The sequence below is a fragment of the Brienomyrus brachyistius genome, chromosome 2 (genome assembly GCF_023856365.1).
Source record: "Brienomyrus brachyistius isolate T26 chromosome 2, BBRACH_0.4, whole genome shotgun sequence".
NCBI classification, from domain to species: domain Eukaryota; kingdom Metazoa; phylum Chordata; class Actinopteri; order Osteoglossiformes; family Mormyridae; genus Brienomyrus; species Brienomyrus brachyistius.
The window spans coordinates 993,107-1,015,093 of NC_064534.1; the positions used below are offsets into that span (position 1 = coordinate 993,107).

At 47.0% G+C, this 21,987-nt stretch overlaps 1 protein-coding gene and 1 long non-coding RNA gene across 16 annotated transcripts in view; one reads left to right on the forward strand and one right to left on the reverse strand.

Moving 5' to 3' along the window:
- Positions 1-21,254, reverse strand: part of ggt5a (gamma-glutamyltransferase 5a) — a 33,645-nt gene extending 12,391 nt beyond the window's left edge. For 14 of the 15 annotated variants that reach the window (XR_007383806.1, XR_007383804.1, XR_007383791.1 and 11 more), the window contains exons 1-11: positions 21,085-21,254; positions 12,044-12,171; positions 10,273-10,362; positions 5,610-5,796; positions 4,737-4,897; positions 4,385-4,531; positions 4,162-4,292; positions 2,934-3,118; positions 2,339-2,430; positions 2,039-2,151; positions 1,750-1,860 (exon numbers count right to left, since the gene is read on the reverse strand). Coding sequence is in view for 1 of the 15 variants with exons in the window: in XM_048985299.1 (XP_048841256.1) it covers positions 942-1,088; positions 1,750-1,860; positions 2,039-2,151; positions 2,339-2,430; positions 2,934-3,118; positions 4,162-4,292; positions 4,385-4,531; positions 4,737-4,897; positions 5,610-5,796; positions 10,273-10,362; positions 12,044-12,171; positions 21,085-21,254 (1,662 nt within the window). In the remaining 14 variants the exon portion in view is untranslated. Of the gene's footprint in view, positions 1-691; positions 1,089-1,749; positions 1,861-2,038; positions 2,152-2,338; positions 2,431-2,933; positions 3,119-4,161; positions 4,293-4,384; positions 4,532-4,736; positions 4,898-5,609; positions 5,797-10,272; positions 10,363-12,043; positions 12,172-21,084 lie in introns of those variants that run through there. The other variant, XM_048985299.1, reaches the window with a different exon arrangement.
- Positions 15,047-18,744, forward strand: LOC125714651 (uncharacterized). Its single transcript, XR_007383817.1, has 3 exons — positions 15,047-15,107; positions 15,174-15,272; positions 15,966-18,744. It is a non-coding gene; the product is annotated as an uncharacterized LOC125714651 (long non-coding RNA).
- Positions 21,255-21,987: the final 733 nt, after the last annotated feature.

A 21,987-nucleotide genomic window follows, 5' to 3' on the forward strand; every position in this document is an offset into this window, starting at 1 on the left:
CCCATATTCATATCATATCCATATCCATATTCATATCCATATTCGTATCATATTTATATCCAGCTCTTGCTGTACGTCATTCAGCATTCTGTGTTGTGTTCCGGTTGTGCGGGTATTGCACACGGGCTGATCGCACGGGCAGGAAACAGGCAAGGCAGGCAAAGTACGGGAAGAACGGGGATTTATTCTCCCAACAGGGTGCAGGAAACATCAGACACTGACTAACATCAATGGCAGACACTGAACTGAGGTAAGACACGGACTGAAATAGACCAAACAACAGGGTACAGCTGGGTACGATCAGGGAAGCACACGTGGATAATCGGGGGCATGGCACACACAAGCACTTTTTCGAGTGATTTTTGCAATTTTTTTCTTTTTTTCTTAATTTATTTTATTTTTTATATCTTTTTCGAAGGGTTAACAAGCAAAGTAATAATTTCATCACATGGTTCTAACATGTACATGTTTTTTAATGTGTATATGACAATAAGCTTCTTGACTTGAAATGTTCCAGAACTATTTCCTGTTGTATTTGATCTATGCATGTTAGCGGTGTGTGATGGGATATGCAAAAACCAAAGAATAATTATATTAATGTCGAAATATATTTCATTCATTTATACAATGAATGGGAGTGTGAATGTTGTGTCTTTCTGAGAGAGTTCCTTAAAGAATCACCAGTCATTCATTCATTCAATCATCCATTTATTAACCAAGTCAACTATTTATCCACTTTTCAAATTGAACATGGTGATAAATCAGGCAGCTCTGCCAATAACAGATTCATAATCCAGCTCTAACAGCAGGATCATCCATGAAAACATGCCTGTTATACCAGTGCTGACCACACTGGAGGACTGGCACTCTAACATAGTTCTGATGACTGATATAGGCCAAGCTGCTCGCTGCAGTGCCTGGCCAGCCGAGCCCGTAGCTGCTTAGTAGCCCGCTGCCTCCCCCAGCTTACGGGCGTCTGACACGGCCTCAATGCATGGCCCCTCCGTGGAGATGGCGTTGACCACGTTGTAAAAGTAGCTCTGGTTCCCCACTGTGTGTCCCAAGGCCTCCAAAGCCTTTGACACGTTCTGGAAACAAGTTTGGTGGGTGTATGTGTATCGCATATTATTTATGCATTTTATATATACATATATATATATATATATATATATATATATATATATATATACACACACAATTATTCATAACATAACCTTACCTTGGTGAGGTAATGTAATGACTTACCTGTACCTCCTGAATAATGAAATTGTGTCAGCCCACCATCACGTGACCGCGTGCCCCAGTGTGATATGCCACTCCACATCCCCGCAATTGCTCACCCCAGTGTGTGATGTGCCAGCCCACATCCCCATGGTCATGTGCTCCGGGGTGATGTGCCAGCCAACATCCCCACAACCGTGCACCCCAGTGTGTGATGTGCCAGCCCACATCCCTGTGATTGCATGCTCTGGTGTGTGATGTGCCAGCCCACATCCCTGTGATTGCATGCTCTGGTGTGTGATGTGCCAGCCCACATCCCTGTGATTGCATGCTCTGGTGTGTGATGTGCCAGCCCACATCCCTGCTGCCGTGCACTTGGGAAATCGGTGCGTCCTGTGTTAGAGGCTGCTCGCAACAACAGAGAGATGGGTAAACATCTGCATTTTGCGGCAGTCAAACCAATTCTAGCCAGCTGAGAGGCAATCAGTAATGAAGTGGACTGAAATTCAGCCACCATGCAGGACTCACCTGGTCAAATTTGGGTTCGAACTTCACAGTGTTTTTCTGATCCACATATACAGTCGGAGTTGAAATGGCATCCTTCAGATTCATCCCAAACCAAAGGTGGTTCATCATGGTCTGGAGATGATGGGAAGGTGCTTGAATTAATGAGCCTGGAGCATCGCGTGAGTGCTGGGACCTGCTGGTGTGGCACTGTAGCACACGCCTGATCGGCCATAGCCCTTAGCCCACCCAATTAATTACCAGGGGTGGTGCCCTTATTGGAGGAGTATGACTGGCTAAGGTGCCTACTCACCTGGGCTATACCTCCGAGGATCATGCTGCCCCCAGAAGCACCAATCAGCAGCACCCTGGAGCTGGTTTCAGAGTGGAGCACGACGGGGGCCATGGAGGAGGGGGGGCGCTCCCCTGGAGAGACAGCCAGCAGGAAGCCCCGAGGGGTGAGTGACAAAAGGCAAGAGCACCATGAAAATACAGAGACAAGGAAGCAGCATGAAACTTAGGAGAGAAAACAAGTTGGACTGAGACAAAACAAACAAAAACGGAATTGTGATAAAAGTGAGCAGAGTTATACAGTTGGGGCTGATCTCATTACCAGCAGAGACGCTGTCTGCATGGCCACAGAAGTCCCGCAGCTGGTTGTTGAGGATTACTCCGGTCTTTGGGGAGTAGATCTTGGAGCCTAAGCTGTGGCAAGAGAGACCGAAATGATGAGAAAAGCAGTAGGATTAACATGAGGTGGAGGCTGAGTCCTGCAGGCGTGGCACACAAGGGGAGTGTGCATGATATAAGGCCACTGCTGCGTATTCCTCAGCCGTATGACTGCTGTTCATCACTGCAGACATGAGGCCATGTCAAATCACATAACCAAACCACTTGCTTTCCGTAATTTGAGCACAATTTCAGGAGCTCATCAACACATTCTTGCATGCTGTCATGTCCACACATGAGCACAAATGCTCACAAGCTGTCACACGCCCATGTGTGCCCTCACACACACATACACGCGCACACACACACACTCACACACACACAAGCTCTCACACGCCCATGCGTGCCCTCACACACACACACGCACACATACACACACACACAGAAGCTCTCACACGCCCATGCTTGCCCTCACACACACACACACACACACACACACACACACACACAAGCTCTCACACGCCCATGCGTGCCCTCACATGAAGTTGATGGAGCTGGTGACAGACACCGCGGTGCCTTCCTCATCCAGCACCGATAGGTGAGTGGTGCCCATATGGTCCCCGGAAGGCGTGGTGTTGTAGTAGGAGAGGTCGTAAGTGCGGTTGCTGCTGATCATGAGCCGCACGCGATCTGCTAGCTCTTCTGTCATCATCTGGAATGCATTCTGCCCATATCACAAGGGGAGGAACATCCTATCTCAGTCATCTCAGTCAGTGAAACAGATGTATTGATTAATGGGACATGTCATTTCTGCTCTGAGTTGCACTTATGTTTAAAAAATTCTTCGTTTTCATAATTAATTAATAAAAAAAGAACTTAAGGTATTAAAGAATCCGTTTAAAAATCAGTTTAAAGTTTACCGGCGCTGTGTTCTCTGAGACAATCATTTTTATCCTTGCTGTTTAATTCACTCCTAGACGGGTTTGTGAGAAATTTAAGTTGAACTCCTTTGTCTCATAAATACCCCAATATTTATTGCAACAAAATCACCTTGTAATATCTGAAAAATTTCCAGTATATAGTATATTAATCAAAATGCTTAATTTATTTTCATGCTATGCTGATCTTGTTGTGTCTGTTTTTCCAGCCAGATCGCAGTTGAAGTTTGTGTCACTTCATTTCTCCACACAGCCATTATTACTCATTTTATTATTGTTCACGTCTGTAACATACTTCCGCCAATAGATCGATTCCCCTCCCCTGCATGTATACTGGGACAAGGACAGCAGTCCCATTAAATGACGTAGTCGAGCTGAAACCGTAGCTCGACTTAGACGTGCGTGTAAACGTACTGACTGAAGTGTGAGGAGCTGGCCGCCTCCTGCGGTGGCTTATAATGGGAAATCAACACAAAAACACAAGACAAAACGGACGGCACACCTTAGTATTCTGTGCTCTGACTATGAAAACAAGCATATCCCAAAGCGCGCTTAGAAGACAGTGGACACTCGCTGTAATTGCCACCACAGTGCACCTGTGCTAGAATCCGCTATCTGGGACGCCCGTTTGCCTCCCACAGTTATGAGTGTGCGTGCCCCGAGTTGGACTGATGTCCAGTCCAGGTTGTATTCCTGTGACTCCGATGACAGACTCTGAATCTCATGTCTGAATCGCCTCTGATTGGATCAGTGGACAGATCTGACTCTGAATAGTTAAGCAGTTCGTTGCAGAGATGTTGACCTGCCTAGCGCCTTGAGACCAGCTCACCCTGTCAGAAACAAAGGCAGGGTCACGGATGTCACTCCTCCTGCTATTGGCAAACTTGCATGCTTCAATATAGCGGTGATAAGTCAAGGTCTTCTGCTTTCCAAGAATGGAGAATGAGTCAAGGTTGAAACCTGAAAGAATCAACTAAGTGAGGAAGAGCCTGTTCAGTCAATATCCTTCTATGATGTAATGGATCTTTGAGGGAATGCTGCAGAATCCTGACCTTTCATTATATTAAGGATGAAGCTGAGAATAGCACCACCTGATGGCGGTGGAGGAAAGTACATCGTATAATCTCCTATTTTAATTGACCATGGGTCCACTTCTTTTACTGTGTACGAGTTCAGATCCTCCATGGACAAAGTTCCACCTAAAATGCAACAGAGAAAATGCAACTTTAAGCTATGACACCAGTCCACTATGAATAAGATAAGCTAAAGAAAATGAACAGTACAGTTCTCATTCTCAGAAGCCGACACCAAGCCAAGACGCCTGGTTCCTAAGCAAAGGCTGCACACAGGGCTCAGGGTCAGCTTGGGGTGCGTCAAGTTGGCGTGACGGAGTGACTGTGGCACCTGCATCCCTCACATCCTGGACGAGATCCTCGGCAAGCGGCCCCATGTAGAAAGCGCCCGCACCCTCTCTGGCGATGACCTCCAGCGTGTCTGCCAGCTTCTCAAACTTCACCATCTCGCCCACTTTCAGCAGGGTGTTGTTCTTATGGGAGAACAGCTTCCTGAAAAATTAACCAAAATGAGGCAGTGACCTTAACTTTCAGGAGCTGCATACTATTCATCCCACCCCGATTGTGCCGATCCTCCTGTGCCACGCCCCCCTCATCTACCTCGTGTGGATTCCCAGTGTCTATCAGCTGTTTCAAGTTGTCTTTGTTAGTTCTGTGTATTTAAGTCCACATCAGAGCATGTTTCCCGAGTCCGTCATTGTAGTGTTACGTGTTGGTTATGGTTCTTGTGCCTGCATGCCTCTCCATTCGCCCATTAAATCCCTTTTTGCCGCAGCCCTTCCGGCCCTTGCCTGCTTCCCCGGTCCGTGCACTTCAACTCAAGACACTACTGGCTATGCCACAGATCAGTCACTGTGCTTTGAAGAGATATCTGGCCCTCAAACCAAAAAATGGATATATGCATATTTTAGATATATTTCATGTTATATACCAGACTTTAAAGGATTTTGAGAATTAAAAAAAAATTCTATCACACCCTTGTACATTATAAATGTCCATTAAATGATTCTGTGTTGGTGTATATTTTACTTTGCCATAAAGTCACACTGTGGAGTGGGGGGTGTTATTCAGCTCCACTCCAGGAAACTCACAGCATTTTATAGTCCATCATCTCCCTGACATCACTAGTAAGACAATCGTCAGCTACTTGTGTGTTACAGTAGATATTTCAGCAGGGTGGTAAGCGCAGCATTCAGCATCATACCGTAGAGGTGAAGTTTCTTCAAGTTCCTGGAGGTCCTTGAAACGGCTCATGACAGCGGACAGGGGGACGCCCTGGCGAGCTAGCCGAATGGTAGGCTGGAACAGACTGGCCCAAGGAAGCCGCCCATAGAGCTGGTGGGCCCGCTCGTAGCCACGAAGCTCCCCTGGAATGCCGATCCACTGGCTGTCTGCGGGACAGGAAAAAGGGAAACAGGACAGAGGCGGTGGGGACATTTATGATGCCACATCTCAACTACACTGGCAGGCTAACCCAAGATGTGCCTTCTTAAGTCTGACAAGTCCCCGTTTCAGGCAGTGACACGCTACATGTGAGGGATCCTAACCCTAATCCTAACCCTAACCCTAACCCTAATCCTAATCCTAACCCTAATCCTAACCCTAACCCTAAACTTCTTCAGGTAACAATTTTTGTTTTATCAAGTTTTATCAAGCTAATTTGGGTATAATATAAATTGTTTTATGGAACTTTGTGGGCTTCAGGCTGTTAACTTTGGGACATTTTCGGGGACTCCATCTATCCATCCATCCATCCATCCATCCATTTTCCGCCACTTATCTCTGGTTGGGTTGCAGGGGCAGCCATCTGAGCAGGGTTGCCCAGACCTTCTTCTCCCCAGCCACCTCCTCAGCTCCTCCTGAGGCATACTAAGGCTGAAGCACCCCCACAGAACCCCCCGAGGGACACACTGATATTGCTTTTGAATTCCACAAAACTGAAGAGTGGTTTGGACAAACGCCCATGAACCTCCACCATCCTGGTGAGGGTGAAGAGCTGGTCCAGTGACCTGTGGCCAGGATGGAATCTGCATTGTTCCTCCTGAATCCAAGGTTCCACCAATGATCGGCCCCTCCTCTCCAGTACCCTGGCATACACCTTCCCAAGGAGGCTAAGGAGTGTGATCCCCGTGAAGATGGAGCACTACCACCCCAGTCTGCCGGTAACTGTATGCTGCTTCAGGAGTCACACAAGCCAAGTAAACTCAGAAGACCTTCTTCATCAGCCTGATAGCTCCCTTTCCTGCTGGTGTCCACCACCGGGTTAGGGGGTTACCACGGCGACAAGCACTAACAACCTTACAGACACAGCTACGCAATGCTGCCTCAGCAGTGCAGTCCTGGAACATGGCCCATTCAAGTACAGTGTCCCCTGACTCCATCGGGATGCCATAGAAGTTCTCTTGGAGGTTTGAGTAAATGATCTGGCTATTGCCAGATGATCCGAGCATACCCTCATTACGCGTTTAGGTCTACCAGCTCTATCCGGCATCTTCTCCTGCAGTCTGATCCAACTCACCACCAGGTGGTGATCATTTGACAGCTCCTCTTTTCACCTGAGTGTTCAAAACTTTTGGAGGCAGATCTGATGATATAATTGCAAAATCGATCATCGAACTGCAGCATAAGGGGTTCTGGCATCAGGTGTACTTATGAACACACTTATGTTCGAACATGGTGTTCGTCGTGGACAAACTGTGGTTAACAGGTAAAGCTAACAATGGAGCACCACTCGGCTGCTTCTGCCAATCACACCCTTCCAGGTCTTAGCTGATGCTCTCACCACTCGGCTGCTTCTCCCGATCACACCCTTCCAGTTCTTAGCTGATGCTCTCACCACTCGGCTGCTTCTCCCGATCACACGCTTCCAGGTCTTAGCTGATGCTCTCACCACTCGGCTGCTTCTCCCGATCACACCCTTCCAGGTCTTAGCTGATGCTCTCACCACTCGGCTGCTTCTCCCGATCACACGCTTCCAGGTCTTAGCTGATGCTCTCACCACTCGGCTGCTTCTCCCGATCACACCCTTCCAGGTCTTAGCTGATGCTCTCACCACTCGGCTGCTTCTCCCGATCACACGCTTCCAGGTCTTAGCTGATGCTCTCACCACTCAGCTGGAAGGGTGTGATTATGTTTTGAATATTCTGTTTGTAGCCTGTCTGCCTCCCTGCCTCCACCCTGTTGTAGGTTTAACAAAAACCCTTTTGTTTCTGACCCCTCGGGGCCTTTTTGGTTTCTGTATTGTTCTTACTGTTTTCTGTTTTGTTTACTAAATCCCCATTTGTCCACTGAGATACCAGTGGGTCGTCCGCATCCTCCGTTTCCTGCCTGTAGCTTGAAACTACAGAACTTGAAAGACATGCTCTAGCACACATAGGAGAGCCCTGACCCAGCCACTCGCAGCAGCCTTGCTGAAAGCTGTCCAGGAGGCTGCATGCTGTTATTGCGGCCAAAGGAGGGCCGATCAGATACTGAGCAGGGGGGTATTTTTCGTACGTGGATTACTCGTTTAGCCGGATGTAATTGTTGACGATTTGTCATGATCCTGGATCTGTCTGTTTTTCGAAACTCTTACTGGATGTGTTGTCATAGCAGCACATCCAAATCCTCAAACCTGCTCGGAGCAGGTTTGTTCTGTGTAAACAAGGATTAGCTCACACACGTAATCATCCATCCATCCATCCATTTTCCAAACCGCTTATCCTATTGGGTCGCGGGGGGTCCGGAGCCTATCCCGGAAGCAATGGGCACGAGGATGGGAACAACCCAGGATGGGGGGCCAGCCCATCGCAGGGCACACTCACACACCATTCACTCTCACATGCATTCCTACGGGCAATTGAGCAACTCCAATTAGCCTCAACATGTTTTTTGGACTGTGGGGGGAAACCGGAGTACCCGGAGGAAACCCCACGACGACATGGGGAGAACATGCAAACTCCACACACATGCGACCCAGGCGGAGATTCGAACCCGGGTCCCAGAGGTGTGAGGCAACAGTGCTAACCACTGCACCACCATGCCGCCCCTCACACGTAATCAGTGTCCGTGTATTGAAATCCAATCATGGCCTCACCATTCATGAATGAGCGACCAATTGATTTTGGTGCACAAATTATAGGAAGAGAATTTCATACAGAGAGTGTTTTGCCTGATCGGCAAGATCCTTTATTGCTCCTGGGTTGTTCCCTGCCTCGTGCCCATTGCTTCCGGGACTGCAACCCAGTAGGATAAGCGATTTGGAAAATGGATGGATACATACACATATACACACACACACACATATATATATATATATATATATATATATATATATATATATATATATATATATATATATATATATATATATGGATTTGTATGTCAACAATTCTTTAAATAGTCATACCAATATTTACCAATTTGAAGTATATTCTTGTACTTCACTTTACCCTGGTCCTATGTTCTCATTATGCTTACATTTGATCTGGAATTATGACATCCAGTAAAGTCCTGTTATAGCGGACTCGCATATAACAGAATTTCGCTTATAACAGACAAACGCTTTTAGATGTAGTCTTGTTCGCTATAATGGGCATGCAGGCTCCGCCTACAAGGTGCGTGGCGTGCCGGTGATATCCAGCACAGATACGTAGTCGGGATTATTAATAGTCAAACATCTGGTCAGGTAAAATTGGATTACTACATGTACAATATAATAATATATACCACAAGAGTGTCTGCTGGGTTGTGGCATGAGTAAATGGTGTCCTGTAGTTGTGTTCTGGGCAGACAGCAGCTCTGGACATAACGGACTTTGGATATAACTGACTTTGGACATAACAGACTCTGGACATAACTGACTTTGGATATAACGGACTTTGAACATAACTGACTTTGGATATAACGGACTTTGAACATAACTGACTTTGGACATAACGGACTTTGAACATAACGGACTGTTTTGCCTGGTCCCTTGAAGTTTGGGCTGCTCTTGTTGTGTGACCCCTTCTGCATATTAGTTCTCGAAATTCTTCATATCCTTCTAATACAAGGTCCTGCTCCGCTTCCTTTCATCATTTTGTTGCAGCCTATCAAAGACTTGCTGATCATGTTTTCTAGACTCGATATATATGGGCTTTTTAAGCAGCGCGGGCGTACGCAATCATCTCAGATGAATGGATCCAGCTAGACTAAGCTACTACACAGCTGCCTTTGAAAAACCGACTTATTCCGGATGAGTCTCACTGGCATTAACTCATCCAGGATGAGGCGTCTGATCTCGGATGATTTAAGCGACGTACGGGACTGTGAGAAAACTCCAGAATATATTTTGAATAAGGTTTTTTTTTTCTTGTTTCTGCACCTAACACACACATTTTAGACAGGTTTTAAAGTTTGTTCTTCAATATATTCATTTTATTTACATTTTGACAATTTTTTCATAGTGAACAAATAATTTTTGGCTACTCTGTATATTCATTTTGGCAGGGAGACAGAGCATCAGGCAGACTCTGAGTGATTCACACAAAGGACAGGCAGGGGATTTGTGCAGCGTGACAAACCGTAGGAAACAAACTGTAGAAAAAATTAATGCAGGTGACATCCAGAAATACCCTTCATGTGTGTCAGGCATGAAACGCACAAGACAGGCAGACAAACAGCCTGCCAGAAATTAGCCATGTGCAGTGTGACGCTACGTCCACACGGGGGTGTCTTTGTGGTGTCCATTTATCCTGATCTCCTCCTGCTTGCGACGCACCCAGAGGGGTGTCACAGAGCTGGCAGATGTTCCCTGGGCCCCCCCATCACAGTGCAGAGTATGGAGCACACGATCAGCCTGACTGCAGAGAGCCAAACCCAGTCAGTCCGCAGGACACTCATCCTACCTGTCTTTCCCTTCAAAGGACATTCCTTCAGCAGGTCTGCTCTGGCCCCCACCGGAATGGTCTCCCGGGCAACGATGACCCGAACCCGGCCTGGAAAAATAAACATTCATATGAGGAATAATCAAACAGATCTGGAGAAGTATCTGCAATAATAAAAAAATTGGGATATTACTTCTGTGCGCACGGTATACAAAATTAGACTTAAAAATGCTTGTGGTCATTAACTGTAATATTTTACTAAATGGCAATATTACGTCTTACTGTCAATAAACATATCATTTCTATGCTGGAAAAAAAATGTTTTTTTTTGGTTCTGTATGAGGCCTGTGTTTCTCTGGATGCTGCTCTGTGATTGGCCTATGTGTTTGTAATCGTGTCTAAACAAGTGGCTGGGTCCCCCGAATCACTACCAGAGATGACCTGAAGTCATTCCCTATGGCTCCCCACACCACGGTGTCATACACTATGGCTCCCCACACCACGATGTCATACCCTATGGCTCCCCACACCACGATGTCATACCCTATGGCTTCCCATACCACGATGTCATACACTATGGCTCCCCACACCACGATGTCATACCCTATGGCTCCCCATACCACGATGTCATTCCCTCTGGCTCCCCACACCACGATGTCATTCCCTCTGGCTCCCCACACCATGATGTCATACCCTATGGCTCCCCACACCATGATGTCATACCCTATGGCTCCCCACACCACGATGTCATACCCTATGGCTTCCCATACCACGATGTCATACACTATGGCTCCCCACACCACGATGTCATACCCTATGGCTCCCCATACCACGATGTCATTCCCTCTGGCTCCCCACACCACGATGTCATTCCCTCTGGCTCCCCACACCATGATGTCATACCCTATGGCTCCCCACACCATGATGTCATACCCTATGGCTCCCCACACCATGATGTCATACCCTATGGCTCCCCACACCATGATGTCATACCCTATGGCTCCCCACACCTCCTGATGCCAGGAGTAACACTGGTGTGTCTCTCCACAACATTGGCAGGATTGGTCTTCTCCCCTCGATGCCACCATATGCGTATACAATGCTCATCCATGGTGATGCAGAACCAAGATTCATCGCTGAACATGGTAATGCCACTTGTCATTAGTCTGTGCCTCCCGGTTACAGCGCCACTCCAAACCCAGGCCTCTCTGCGCTGGTGTTAACAGCAGCCTACCCATGGGACAGTGAAGTCGTAGTCCGGCTGAAGCCAGTCATCGAGACACGGTGCAGGATGACATGGGATGAGTCCAACATCTGCGTCTGGATGGCAGGTGCAGATGTCATGGCGTTCTGCAATACTTGGCGCACAGTATGACGATACCCCTCTATTGTGTTCTGTCTAGGGTGACCGGAACCTTCACGATGTGTGTGGGTGCCCTGGTTCCAACATCGGGTGACTGACATCTGCATGCCGCACATACCGGGCAATTGAACAATGCGACCACCCAGCCTCATGCAGACCCACAACCCTAACCCTATTAAACTCCGTGAAGTGCTGGTAATGCTGTCTAATGTGTCTACAAGGCATCCTCTGTGTCTGGTGACTCCAGCTCTTTGCAAATCCAATCATTTACATGCCCATCGCTGGTCTGCATGTGTACTAAGTTACATCCAAATTGGACCATTGCTTCTGGGTGCTTAACTGTTTTTGTCACCAATTGTATATACAGAAAAAAAAAAACCAGACCTTGAGGTGGGCGGGGCTTCAGGGTCAGGAAAAGGCGGGGCTTACCACTCTTCTCCCGCACAGTGAATATGGAGCCTCCTCCTAGGCCCATGCTCTGTGGATTAATGATAGAGGTGCAGAGTAGTGCTGCAATAGCGCCATCTACTGCCGAGCCCCCCTGCTGCAGAATGTCCCTGTGAGAGGAGAATAGCTCATTATCCCCACCCCTGCCTTTAATAACACGCACACACACACACACACAGGGCACTCTGTTATGAAATTAAATTCAAAACGGTGAGCTGTGTAATAGAGCAGATCTACATTGCTAGTGCTAAATGTAGTAGAGAAGGCTTAGAGAACACAAAGCGGAAGAGGCGGTTTCCCGGGTAACGGCGAGTCACAGCACATGGAGACCCAGAGCATCTGCGGGGTGCGTTTCCTGACATTGTGCTTGCAGGCCCTCTGGGGAATTGGAAAACACTGCTTCAGCCGAGAAAGGTCAGATTGAACTGGGGTATAGGTGCGCACTCACACAACGATAACTGCAATCTTAATAATAGATACGTCATTGATCCCCGTAGGGAAATTGTCTTTACGCCTCCCACAACTTGCTCTTTTTCATAGAGGAAGTTGTCTGCGAAGGGCTGCCACCCGTAGCGGCGCCCAGGGAGCTGGGGGTTAAGGGCCTTGCTCAAGGACCCGCAGTCTGAGGCTGGGTTTGAACCTGCGACCTTCGGATTACAGGCACACAGGCTTAGTCCACAGAGCCACACGCTGCCCCCAACATCCTAACGTATAAGATAAAAGCGAAAACAAATCAAGAAACTGGTCAGATTGCAGCAATTATAAAAATACACACTTGTTGGCGTACCTATTCAAATGGGCACCTTCCATTCATTCCTATGGGAAAAGCCCTAGTCAGGGACACTGACACGGAATGTAATAGAAAACACTGACAGAAAATTTCTCAGTTTTTCATTCAAACGGGCAATGATAAGCCAGTGGATTAGTACGCAGTGCATCACCACCAAAATACACGTAGATCATCACAGATGAGCTGTGCTGTCATTATTGAATTTAAATCTTAAAGTTAGGGGAATTCAATCCATCTTAGAGAAAGGTCTGGAATACTGGCAAAAGTCCAAAAGTGTCTCTGTTGCTGTTGTATGAGGTAACCTTTTGGCACTAGTTATCATTAACTATCTGCTTACCGTAAATACAGGCTGCACAGACAGTCTGTGAAACTTGGGATTAACTGCAAGTGAAGGACAAATGCAGGGATGTTCTTTTCAAAGCAGCTTGTGTGAAACAGGCCTAAGCGGGAGAAATCTTTCAGGGACCAGAAACACAGAAATTAGAACTTGATTATAAAATGTGATCCTTTGTTTGCACAACTACAGTAACACTAAGGAATGCTTCTCTTCGTCTGCCCCATCTGGCTCTCCAAGGTCTAGGGGTCACAGTGCAGTGTCAGCTAATGAGGAGGTAAAGGGTCTGGCTCGAGGGTCCATGGACACGCGACAGTTCTGCCGAGTTCTCATTGGCTACCATGATATTACTTCAAGGGCATGTGATCAGGGTAACAGCTGATTGGCCAGGCTTTCAAAATTGATTGGATTGGTGATCAGCAATGCAGATGACGGACTAGTCATACATATAATGTATTTGTGAAGTAGTAATAAGATCCATCTAATACTTTTTAATAACACATTCACCAGGGCAAATGCCACATGCTTTCACCCTTCCCTCTGATACCACTAAGTTGTGTCGCTTCAGTTTTGAAGCTAGCTGTCTCAAAATTTAATCAGTTCCAGATCTTCACCCATACAAAGTCTCTGTAAATTTTATATGTCAAAAGATCTGTCAAACATTTTTAGTGCTAACAAAGTGTCTACAGTGGAGGGTGATATTCATTAGAAGAAACACAAAAAAAAATAAATAAATCTGCATTTCTCCAAGGTCCCATATTTAAACAATATTCAAGGTTAGCAGCACTACAGCTGAAGACATAACTGCTAAAATAATGGAGGTGGACGATCACCCGTTTTCCATAGTGAAGGACAAGGGATTCCCTCATCTCATAATGGAGGTGACTGCACTGGAGGATCACCCGTTTTCCATAGTGAAGGACAAGGGATTCCCTCATCTCATAATGGAGGTGACTGCACTGGAGGATCACCCGTTTTCCATAGTGAAGGACAAGGGATTCCCTCATCTCATAATGGAGGTGACTCCACTGGAGGATCACCCGTTTTCCATAGTGAAGGACAAGGGATTCCCTCATCTCATAATGGAGGTGACTGCACTGGAGGATCACCCGTTTTCCGTTGCAGATCAAGTTTTTATTTTCCACAGAAAAGAGGACAATGTAACCATATATCAATCTGCAAATCTGCTCCAGCAAGTTCAGCATGTTTACCTGCCAGCACCACCCCCCCCCCCCCCCGCCAGGTCGTGATCCCCTTAATGGGTTTCATTCTTCTGTACAGCATAGTGGTTGGCCATAAGGCAATTAACACTTGCATGTTCTCCCCATTTTAAATTACTATTATTGTAATAATTATTATGTTCTGAGATTCTTCTTTCTTTGTATTCCATTAATAGTGTGTAATTAATTTTTCATTGCAGTATTGTATGACTTTTTCCTGTGAAATTAATTTAGGCTATTAAATTAATTGAATAATTAAAGAGAATCATTTCCTCGGAATTGGTTTTTGAGTCGAATCGCCTGCTGATTTACAGCTCTACCATGACTCCACCTTCCAGAAATGCCTCAAGAGGAGCCACTGGCTTCATGGGCTGCAGTGTGCACTGGGGTTGTTTGCAGGCGCGGGTGAAGTAGCCGGGGTGAAGGTCAGCACCTCCAAGTTGGACTCCAATGGCTGGACTGCCCCCTGCTGCTTGGGGATGAGTTACTGCCTCAAGCAGAGGAGCTGAAGTATGTCGGGGTCTTATTCAACATTGAGGGAAGAATAGAGGGGGAGATCAGTAAGCCCAGGTAGAGGGGGAGGGGGGAGATCAGTAAGCCCAGGTAGAGGGGGAGGGGGGAGATCAGTAAGCCCAGGTAGAGGGGGAGGGGGGAGATCAGTAAGCCCAGGTAGAGGGAGAGGGGGGAGATCAGTAAGCCCAGGTAGAGGGAGAGGGGGGAGATCAGTAAGCCCAGGTAGAGGGGGAGGGGGGAGATCAGTAAGCCCAGGTAGAGGGGGAGGGGGGAGATCAGTAAGCCCAGGTAGAGGGAGAGGGGGGAGATCAGTAAGCCCAGGTAGAGGGAGAGGGGGGAGATCAGTAAGCCCAGGTAGAGGGGGAGGGGGGAGATCAGTAAGCCAAGGTAGAGGGGGAGGGGGGAGATCAGTAAGCCAAGGTAGAGGGGGAGGGGGGAGATCAGTAAGCCCAGGTAGAGGGAGAGGGGGGAGATCAGTAAGCCCAGGTAGAGGGGGAGGGGGGAGATCAGTAAGCCCAGGTAGAGGGGGAGGGGGGAGATCAGTAAGCCCAGGTAGAGGGGGAGGGGGGAGATCAGTAAGCCCAGGTAGAGGGGGAGGGGGGAGATCAGTAAGCCCAGGTAGAGGGAGAGGGGGGAGATCAGTAAGCCCAGGTAGAGGGGGAGGGGGGAGATCAGTAAGCCCAGGTAGAGGGAGAGGGGGGAGATCAGTAAGCCCAGGTAGAGGGAGAGGGGGGAGATCAGTAAGCCCAGGTAGAGGGGGAGGGGGGAGATCAGTAAGCCCAGGTAGAGGGGGAGGGGGGAGATCAGTAAGCCCAGGTAGAGGGGGAGGGGGGAGATCAGTAAGCCCAGGTAGAGGGAGAGGGGGGAGATCAGTAAGCCCAGGTAGAGGGGGAGGGGGGAGATCAGTAAGCCCAGGTAGAGGGGGAGGGGGGAGATCAGTAAGCCCAGGTAGAGGGAGAGGGGGGAGATCAGTAAGCCCAGGTAGAGGGAGAGGGGGGAGATCAGTAAGCCCAGGTAGAGGGGGAGGGGGGAGATCAGTAAGCCCAGGAATGCCTCGGTATTCCCCAGGAGGAACTGGAGGTGGCAGCTGGGGAGAGAGAGCTCTGGGCTTTGTCTGCTGCCCCTGCAACACAACCCTAGATATATGGTGGAAAATGGATGGATGGATGGATGGATGGATGGATGGATGGATAGATGGACTGCTGGAAGCAGTTGTGTAGCTCCTGCTCAAACACGACTTGCAGTTGTACCTGGGCCTAGCGGCACTTAATCTCACTCCACACAGCACATATGTCTGCAATGTGCCATTTTCCTCACTTGTATGTCGCTTTGAACAAAGGTGTCAGCCAGACGAATATAAATGCACCATCTCTCACTGGCACTTTACCGTATTAAGGATGGATCTGCATAATCACAGGCAGCTCAGCTACAATAAGGCCGCTGCCTGAAGCGGCCCTTTCAGGCAAGCCAAGTCCTGCAGACTTGGTCTTTCTAGATGGTGCCTATAAAGTGATTTAATCACTGTAATAATGCCAAAAGAGCAGAGGACACACAAGCTGGTAGAAATTTACTGAAGTGGAAGCGCATAACATCACACGCTGTGTGTAAGTTACAGCTGATAACCTATTTCTGGTCAAGTCTGTAGTTTGCGATAATCACACCCATAGAGACTGAGGGACGCTCTCAGCTTTTTTGGAAGTTTGATTGTTTTATTGTATTGATAGTTTTTTTTTGTATCATGCAATTGCAAATGCAGCGATAATCACACGTTTTTCATCTTGGCTATGGTATATGCTATGTGTGCCCCCTCAAAAACACCCCTGGGGGGAAGAGTCATAGTGGACAGCGGGACAAAAATTTGCAGTTAATTTATGATGCATGTCGATGGGTCACCAGCAGAGAGAGAAGTGCAAGGTTAACAATGTCACTGGTTCAGCTTAAGTGGCCTAGAACATATCAGCTATTAGCATGATTAATCACAACAGGAACCACAAATTCATGACAGTGGCTTTCTAAGGCGGTTAGGTTTATTAAAGGTAAATATCCACTAAGGAAGTATCTAATGCAAACAACACAAAACTGTACCAGACATATTAGGTTTTGGGGTCCCTTCACAGAACATCCTTCCATTTTCTGACAGTGTGCAGTAACAGTGCTAACAACTGCACCGCCATGCATCCCCTCACAAAACATCACTCCGGGAATTTGACAGTGTCACCAGGATTAAAGCACGGAAGCATCTCCGCAAACACCATGTGAGATAGAAAAAGACAAAAATCGCTAGCAAAGGCAGCAGGAACCTGCCCTGTGAAAACAGAGCAGGCCATCTTACATTCCAAAGCCAGAACGTTCTGGTTACTGGGAATAGTGCAAGCACCGGCATGAAACGCTACCTATCACTGCAGTGGTTTTGTCCTCGGATTTGGGGAACAAAGATGCCGGTTCAGCCTGTGTATAAATGCTCCTTTGTTCAGCGGCATTTCCCCGCGAGCCGGAAGCCGGCACCATAGTGTCCGGCAGGGAAATGGGGTCCAGTGGACGTGTCACGTTTATCTCGGGGACACGGCTGGCCTTCCTCTGCCCCCTGAAGGGACGTGTTCCCCCCCAATTGATTCAGGAGCTGCAGCCACACGCAACAGCTCCATTGGCCTGAAGAAGCAAAAAATATTCTAGAAGCGACAACATCAGGAAGGAAGCTGTCAGCAAAGTGCCAACAGGAGTACAAGCAGGAGGAGATGCTCATCACGTAGCTTTGGGAAGCATCGTTCTGAGATGATCGAATCATGACCCAAATCTGTTTTAGGGTGACACAGGAGAGCATACAGAGGCAGGGCCACAGCAGCACTGAAGAATGCTGATTGGCCCTTAAACCCTGTCACTCACCCATTCAAAACATATCATTGGTTGATATGGTTTGCCCATTTATATGAGTTATAGCCCCTCTTATAGCCCCCATCTTCAAAAAAAATTTTCGAGAATTGCCCCTGTGATGGAATAACTTAACTGAGAGCCCCCTTTGAATGCCGCATGCCTTATAAGTGAAAATTCAACCGTATTGAACAGCTAGTGAAAGACAAGAGCACATGGGTACTTCTATGAAGCCCACTGCTTGCCGTGGTGCTTTACGTGTTTGTAGGACGTGCTAGTGCAGAGAGTCCTACGGAGAATAAACATGTTTAAAACAAACAAACCCCGCTCAATTTTACATACGGCCGAGGATAGCTATAAAGCACAATCTCTAATCCACATAGTGACTGGGTTTGAATTTCAGAGGCTGCATCCTTCTAGGTTGCATTCGCAGACTGAATGCATCACAGCGGTGCAAGAAGGATGTCCTATTCCGAAGGCTCCTTCAAGTGCAGCCTAGAAATGCGTTATTCTTTTGCCAAGATCCCAAGATTCATTGTGCCTTCGAAGAACACAGCCAACAAAGGCTACAAAGACCACATCCTTCCGAAGAACACAGCCAACAAAGGCTACACAGACCACATCCTTTCGAAGAACACAGCCAACAAAGACTACATCCTTTGAAGAACACAGCCAACAAAGACTACAAAGACCACATCCTTTCGAAGAACACAGCCAACAAAGGCTACAAAGACCACATCCTTCGAAGAACACAGCCAACAAAGGCTACAAAGACCACATCCTTCTGAAGAACACAGCCAACAAAGGCTACAAAGACCACATCCTTCGAAGAACACAGCCAACAAAGGCTACACAGACCACATCCTTCTGAAGAACACAGCCAACAAAGGCTACACAGACCACATCCTTCGAAGGATGCAGCCCCTGATTTCAGACACAGCCAGAATTGGCATGGAGATGTCAGCTGCGGTTTCGACTGAATGGCTTCAGCTCCAAAATAATTATACCACCTTCTTATTGCTTCCAAAATGAAGGACTTCAGTGTGCAACAGGCTTCACTGCGATCTTACATTGGCCACCATCATCCATCCATCCATTCTTTTTTCAAACCGCTTATCCTACTGAGTCGCGGGGGGGTCCGGAGCCTATCCCGGAAGCTATGGACATGAGGCAGGGAACAACCCAGGATGGGGGACCAGCTCATCCGGCCACGATCATATCACTTCTATTTTTCATTTTGTTTAAGACTATTTTGCAAGTTACTGAACAGTGCAACTACAACACATACTAATTCCCTTGTTTTTAAAAATGCACTGTTATAAAGTAATAACCTAAATGAAATATATACTTAGCAAACTCTGTCGGGTGTTTTCTTTTGAGGTGATGAAAAAGGTTCATTGTGCTGCAGACTGAAAATCCAAACAAGTTGGATATTACCAATGTTGAACATGGATTGTGCCGCACGTTTCCATGTTTGGACGAAGACACGAAAGCGAGACAGGAACAAATCCAAGGCATTTGCTATTTCGAAACCAATTTGGCTGACAAAACTTTAGACGCGTGTATAAGTCATATAACCGCAAGTGATTGAATGTACACTGATGCACGATACTAACAATCCCTCCTCAAAGGCAGATCGTGGAAACATGTCAGTTGTTTATGATGCAATACTGTATGGCATATGATCAAATCACACACCCATGTAGAGCCGAGCTGGGAGGTTTTCCAGGGATTGGCGTTTCCGGGCCATTTCAGCTGCCCTGTACGCCCTTTACAATTCTCTTAAGTAACTGCATTTGGCAACGGATGTCAAAGTGAAAAGAACAGAGAAAAGCAAGGATAAAGCGAGAAATGCACTGGAGAAAGACAAGGTGGAATTCAGAAAATTTCAGTTTTAGAACAGGTGAGAAAAGTTGCAGCGCTTTCTGTTCACTACACTGCATTGGGTCTGGATTTCAGTAGCAGGGGTGGGAGCAAAATAGCCTGGAAGTGAGCAGAGGTGAGCGGCTCAGCAGGGCGTCACATGGCCTAAAAGGCACTGGGTTTCTGTGCTGTTCTCAGGTTACTTTAGCATGACGACATGCCAGCACTGTTAATGTGCCTCACCAAGGAGCAGGCAAAAACAATGCTCTTATCCAGGGAGGATTACAATCACCCATAATCATGTCCACAGAAACACATTCTTACGTATTTGGACAATGATGGGGTCACCAATAAGATGACAGAAACAGGGACTTCTTAAGGACGCTCCACTTGTTTTGCTAAGCAGGTATAATCTTTGACATCCTTAAGAGAGCAACTTCACCACTGAGTGTTATTCCAGCCCATTTAGAAATTGTGTAATTGCACATAGTTGGATACTGTTGCTAAAAGTGTCCATTGACAGTTTGCTACCACTGGGAACCTTCGTTCTAATTTGGCATTTTCTCTGCCATTTTCCGCAGTTAGAATAACGTTTACCGTTAGGAGTGTCTTTTTCTTGTGATGGTAGCAGGGTTCGGACTAGGAACAAAAAACGGGCTGGAATTTCCTGTCAAGTGGCCCTACTTTCATATTTTGTCGCCAGCCCTCACAAGACAGGCCCAACGTAAAATTAGACGAATTTTCCCCGCCTGGTTTGCGGGGAACCCGAACCCTAACCCTAACCTTAACCCACCAGTTCTAGCACTCAAACAACACTTCCTGCAAAAGTGTATAACATACATTTCGTAAACTAGACAAACAAACTGATATACAGACATACACGAAATTTGCAATTATTATAAATAAATTGATAATTTTAAAATATTTACTTTTTTTCATTCCAGATTATTTAATTAAAGTGAAGTAAATAAAACGTCCGCGCAAACAAAATGCCAAAAGCTCTACGTTCACGTATTTCGACTTCACAATTCATTAAGCAATGTAAAACTTTTTGTTTGCAGGCACTGGTTTGTACTTCAGCCAGGCTTGGGGGTACTTCATCATCTCACACCGAAATGTACCCAATCTTGGTAAATAAATAAATAAATAAATAAATAAAGTTTCAACTAATTTCGAAAAGTAGCCTATTTTGCACGCTATTGTCTAGCAAACGTCTGCATCCGCAAGCTCTGAGTTATTAACTGCGTCCATATATATAATACGTCGTTCATGTTCTGCAAACCAATAGTACCAAGGTTATTCAAATCCACATTGTCACGTAAACCTTGTTCAGAAGACTTAAAGTGATGTGCACCAATGGACCACAGAAAGCAGCACTTATCTGCAGGCTGCCTTTACTTTGCCTACATATTTTGGGTGCCTGGGAAGGTCTCACCTGCCGATCTTCGAGCAAGTCCCGGAGTCGGCGGCCACGGCGCCGCGCTTGAAAAGCCCCGCCGAGCAGCTCTGGCGACCGAGGAGCGAACCGCAGAGAATCACGACGGCGATGAGCGCCAGCAGCGCCAGGGAAACGCAGAGGCAGCGCCGGTGCTGAGGTCCGGCCATGGCTCGGGCTCGGGCTCGGGCTCCGGGATGCGACCTTATGGCGACGGCACGGCGTGCTGGGAGATCCACTCCACCGATGGAGAGACCGGAATCCAAACTGTCACCAGAGGTAGGCTGATTCACTTTACGCCAAATCCAACCACGCTCAGCCAAAAATGCTTCTTTTTGGTGGTATCAATTAGATGGACATTTACAAGTATTTTATTTAGTAGAAGCTTTACCAATTAAATAATTGATCAGACGAAATAATATGATTGATAGTTTAATTTATCAGCTAAATGAACCAGCTTGCAGCGAAACAGAAAAAGCATGACCAATCTACATGTTGCTAAAGTTAATGCACCCACACACACACACACACACACACACACACACACACCTTCAGTCGATTAAAAATCTTACGAAACAGTTGAAGGTTTCCTTTAAAAAGAGGCTTTAAATCTGCTGTCCTCTAGCCAATTCTGCCCTGCTTTCAGTCTCATTTACGCTCAGCAGTCTTAAAAACTAAATTTCCCCCAACTCTACTGCATAGGCAGCCGGAAGATGGTTAGATGGATTTATCTAATATCCAGTACAGAAAGTGCAGCCACACAATTGTAATTGTGCAAAATTGCGGTCTTCCGCATGCATGCATAAGGCAGGCTGCCACACGAGTCTGAAAGCTGAGATTGTGCGTGAGAAACAGGACGACTTTGTAAACATTTTTGCGTGTTGATGTATCTCGGACAATTTC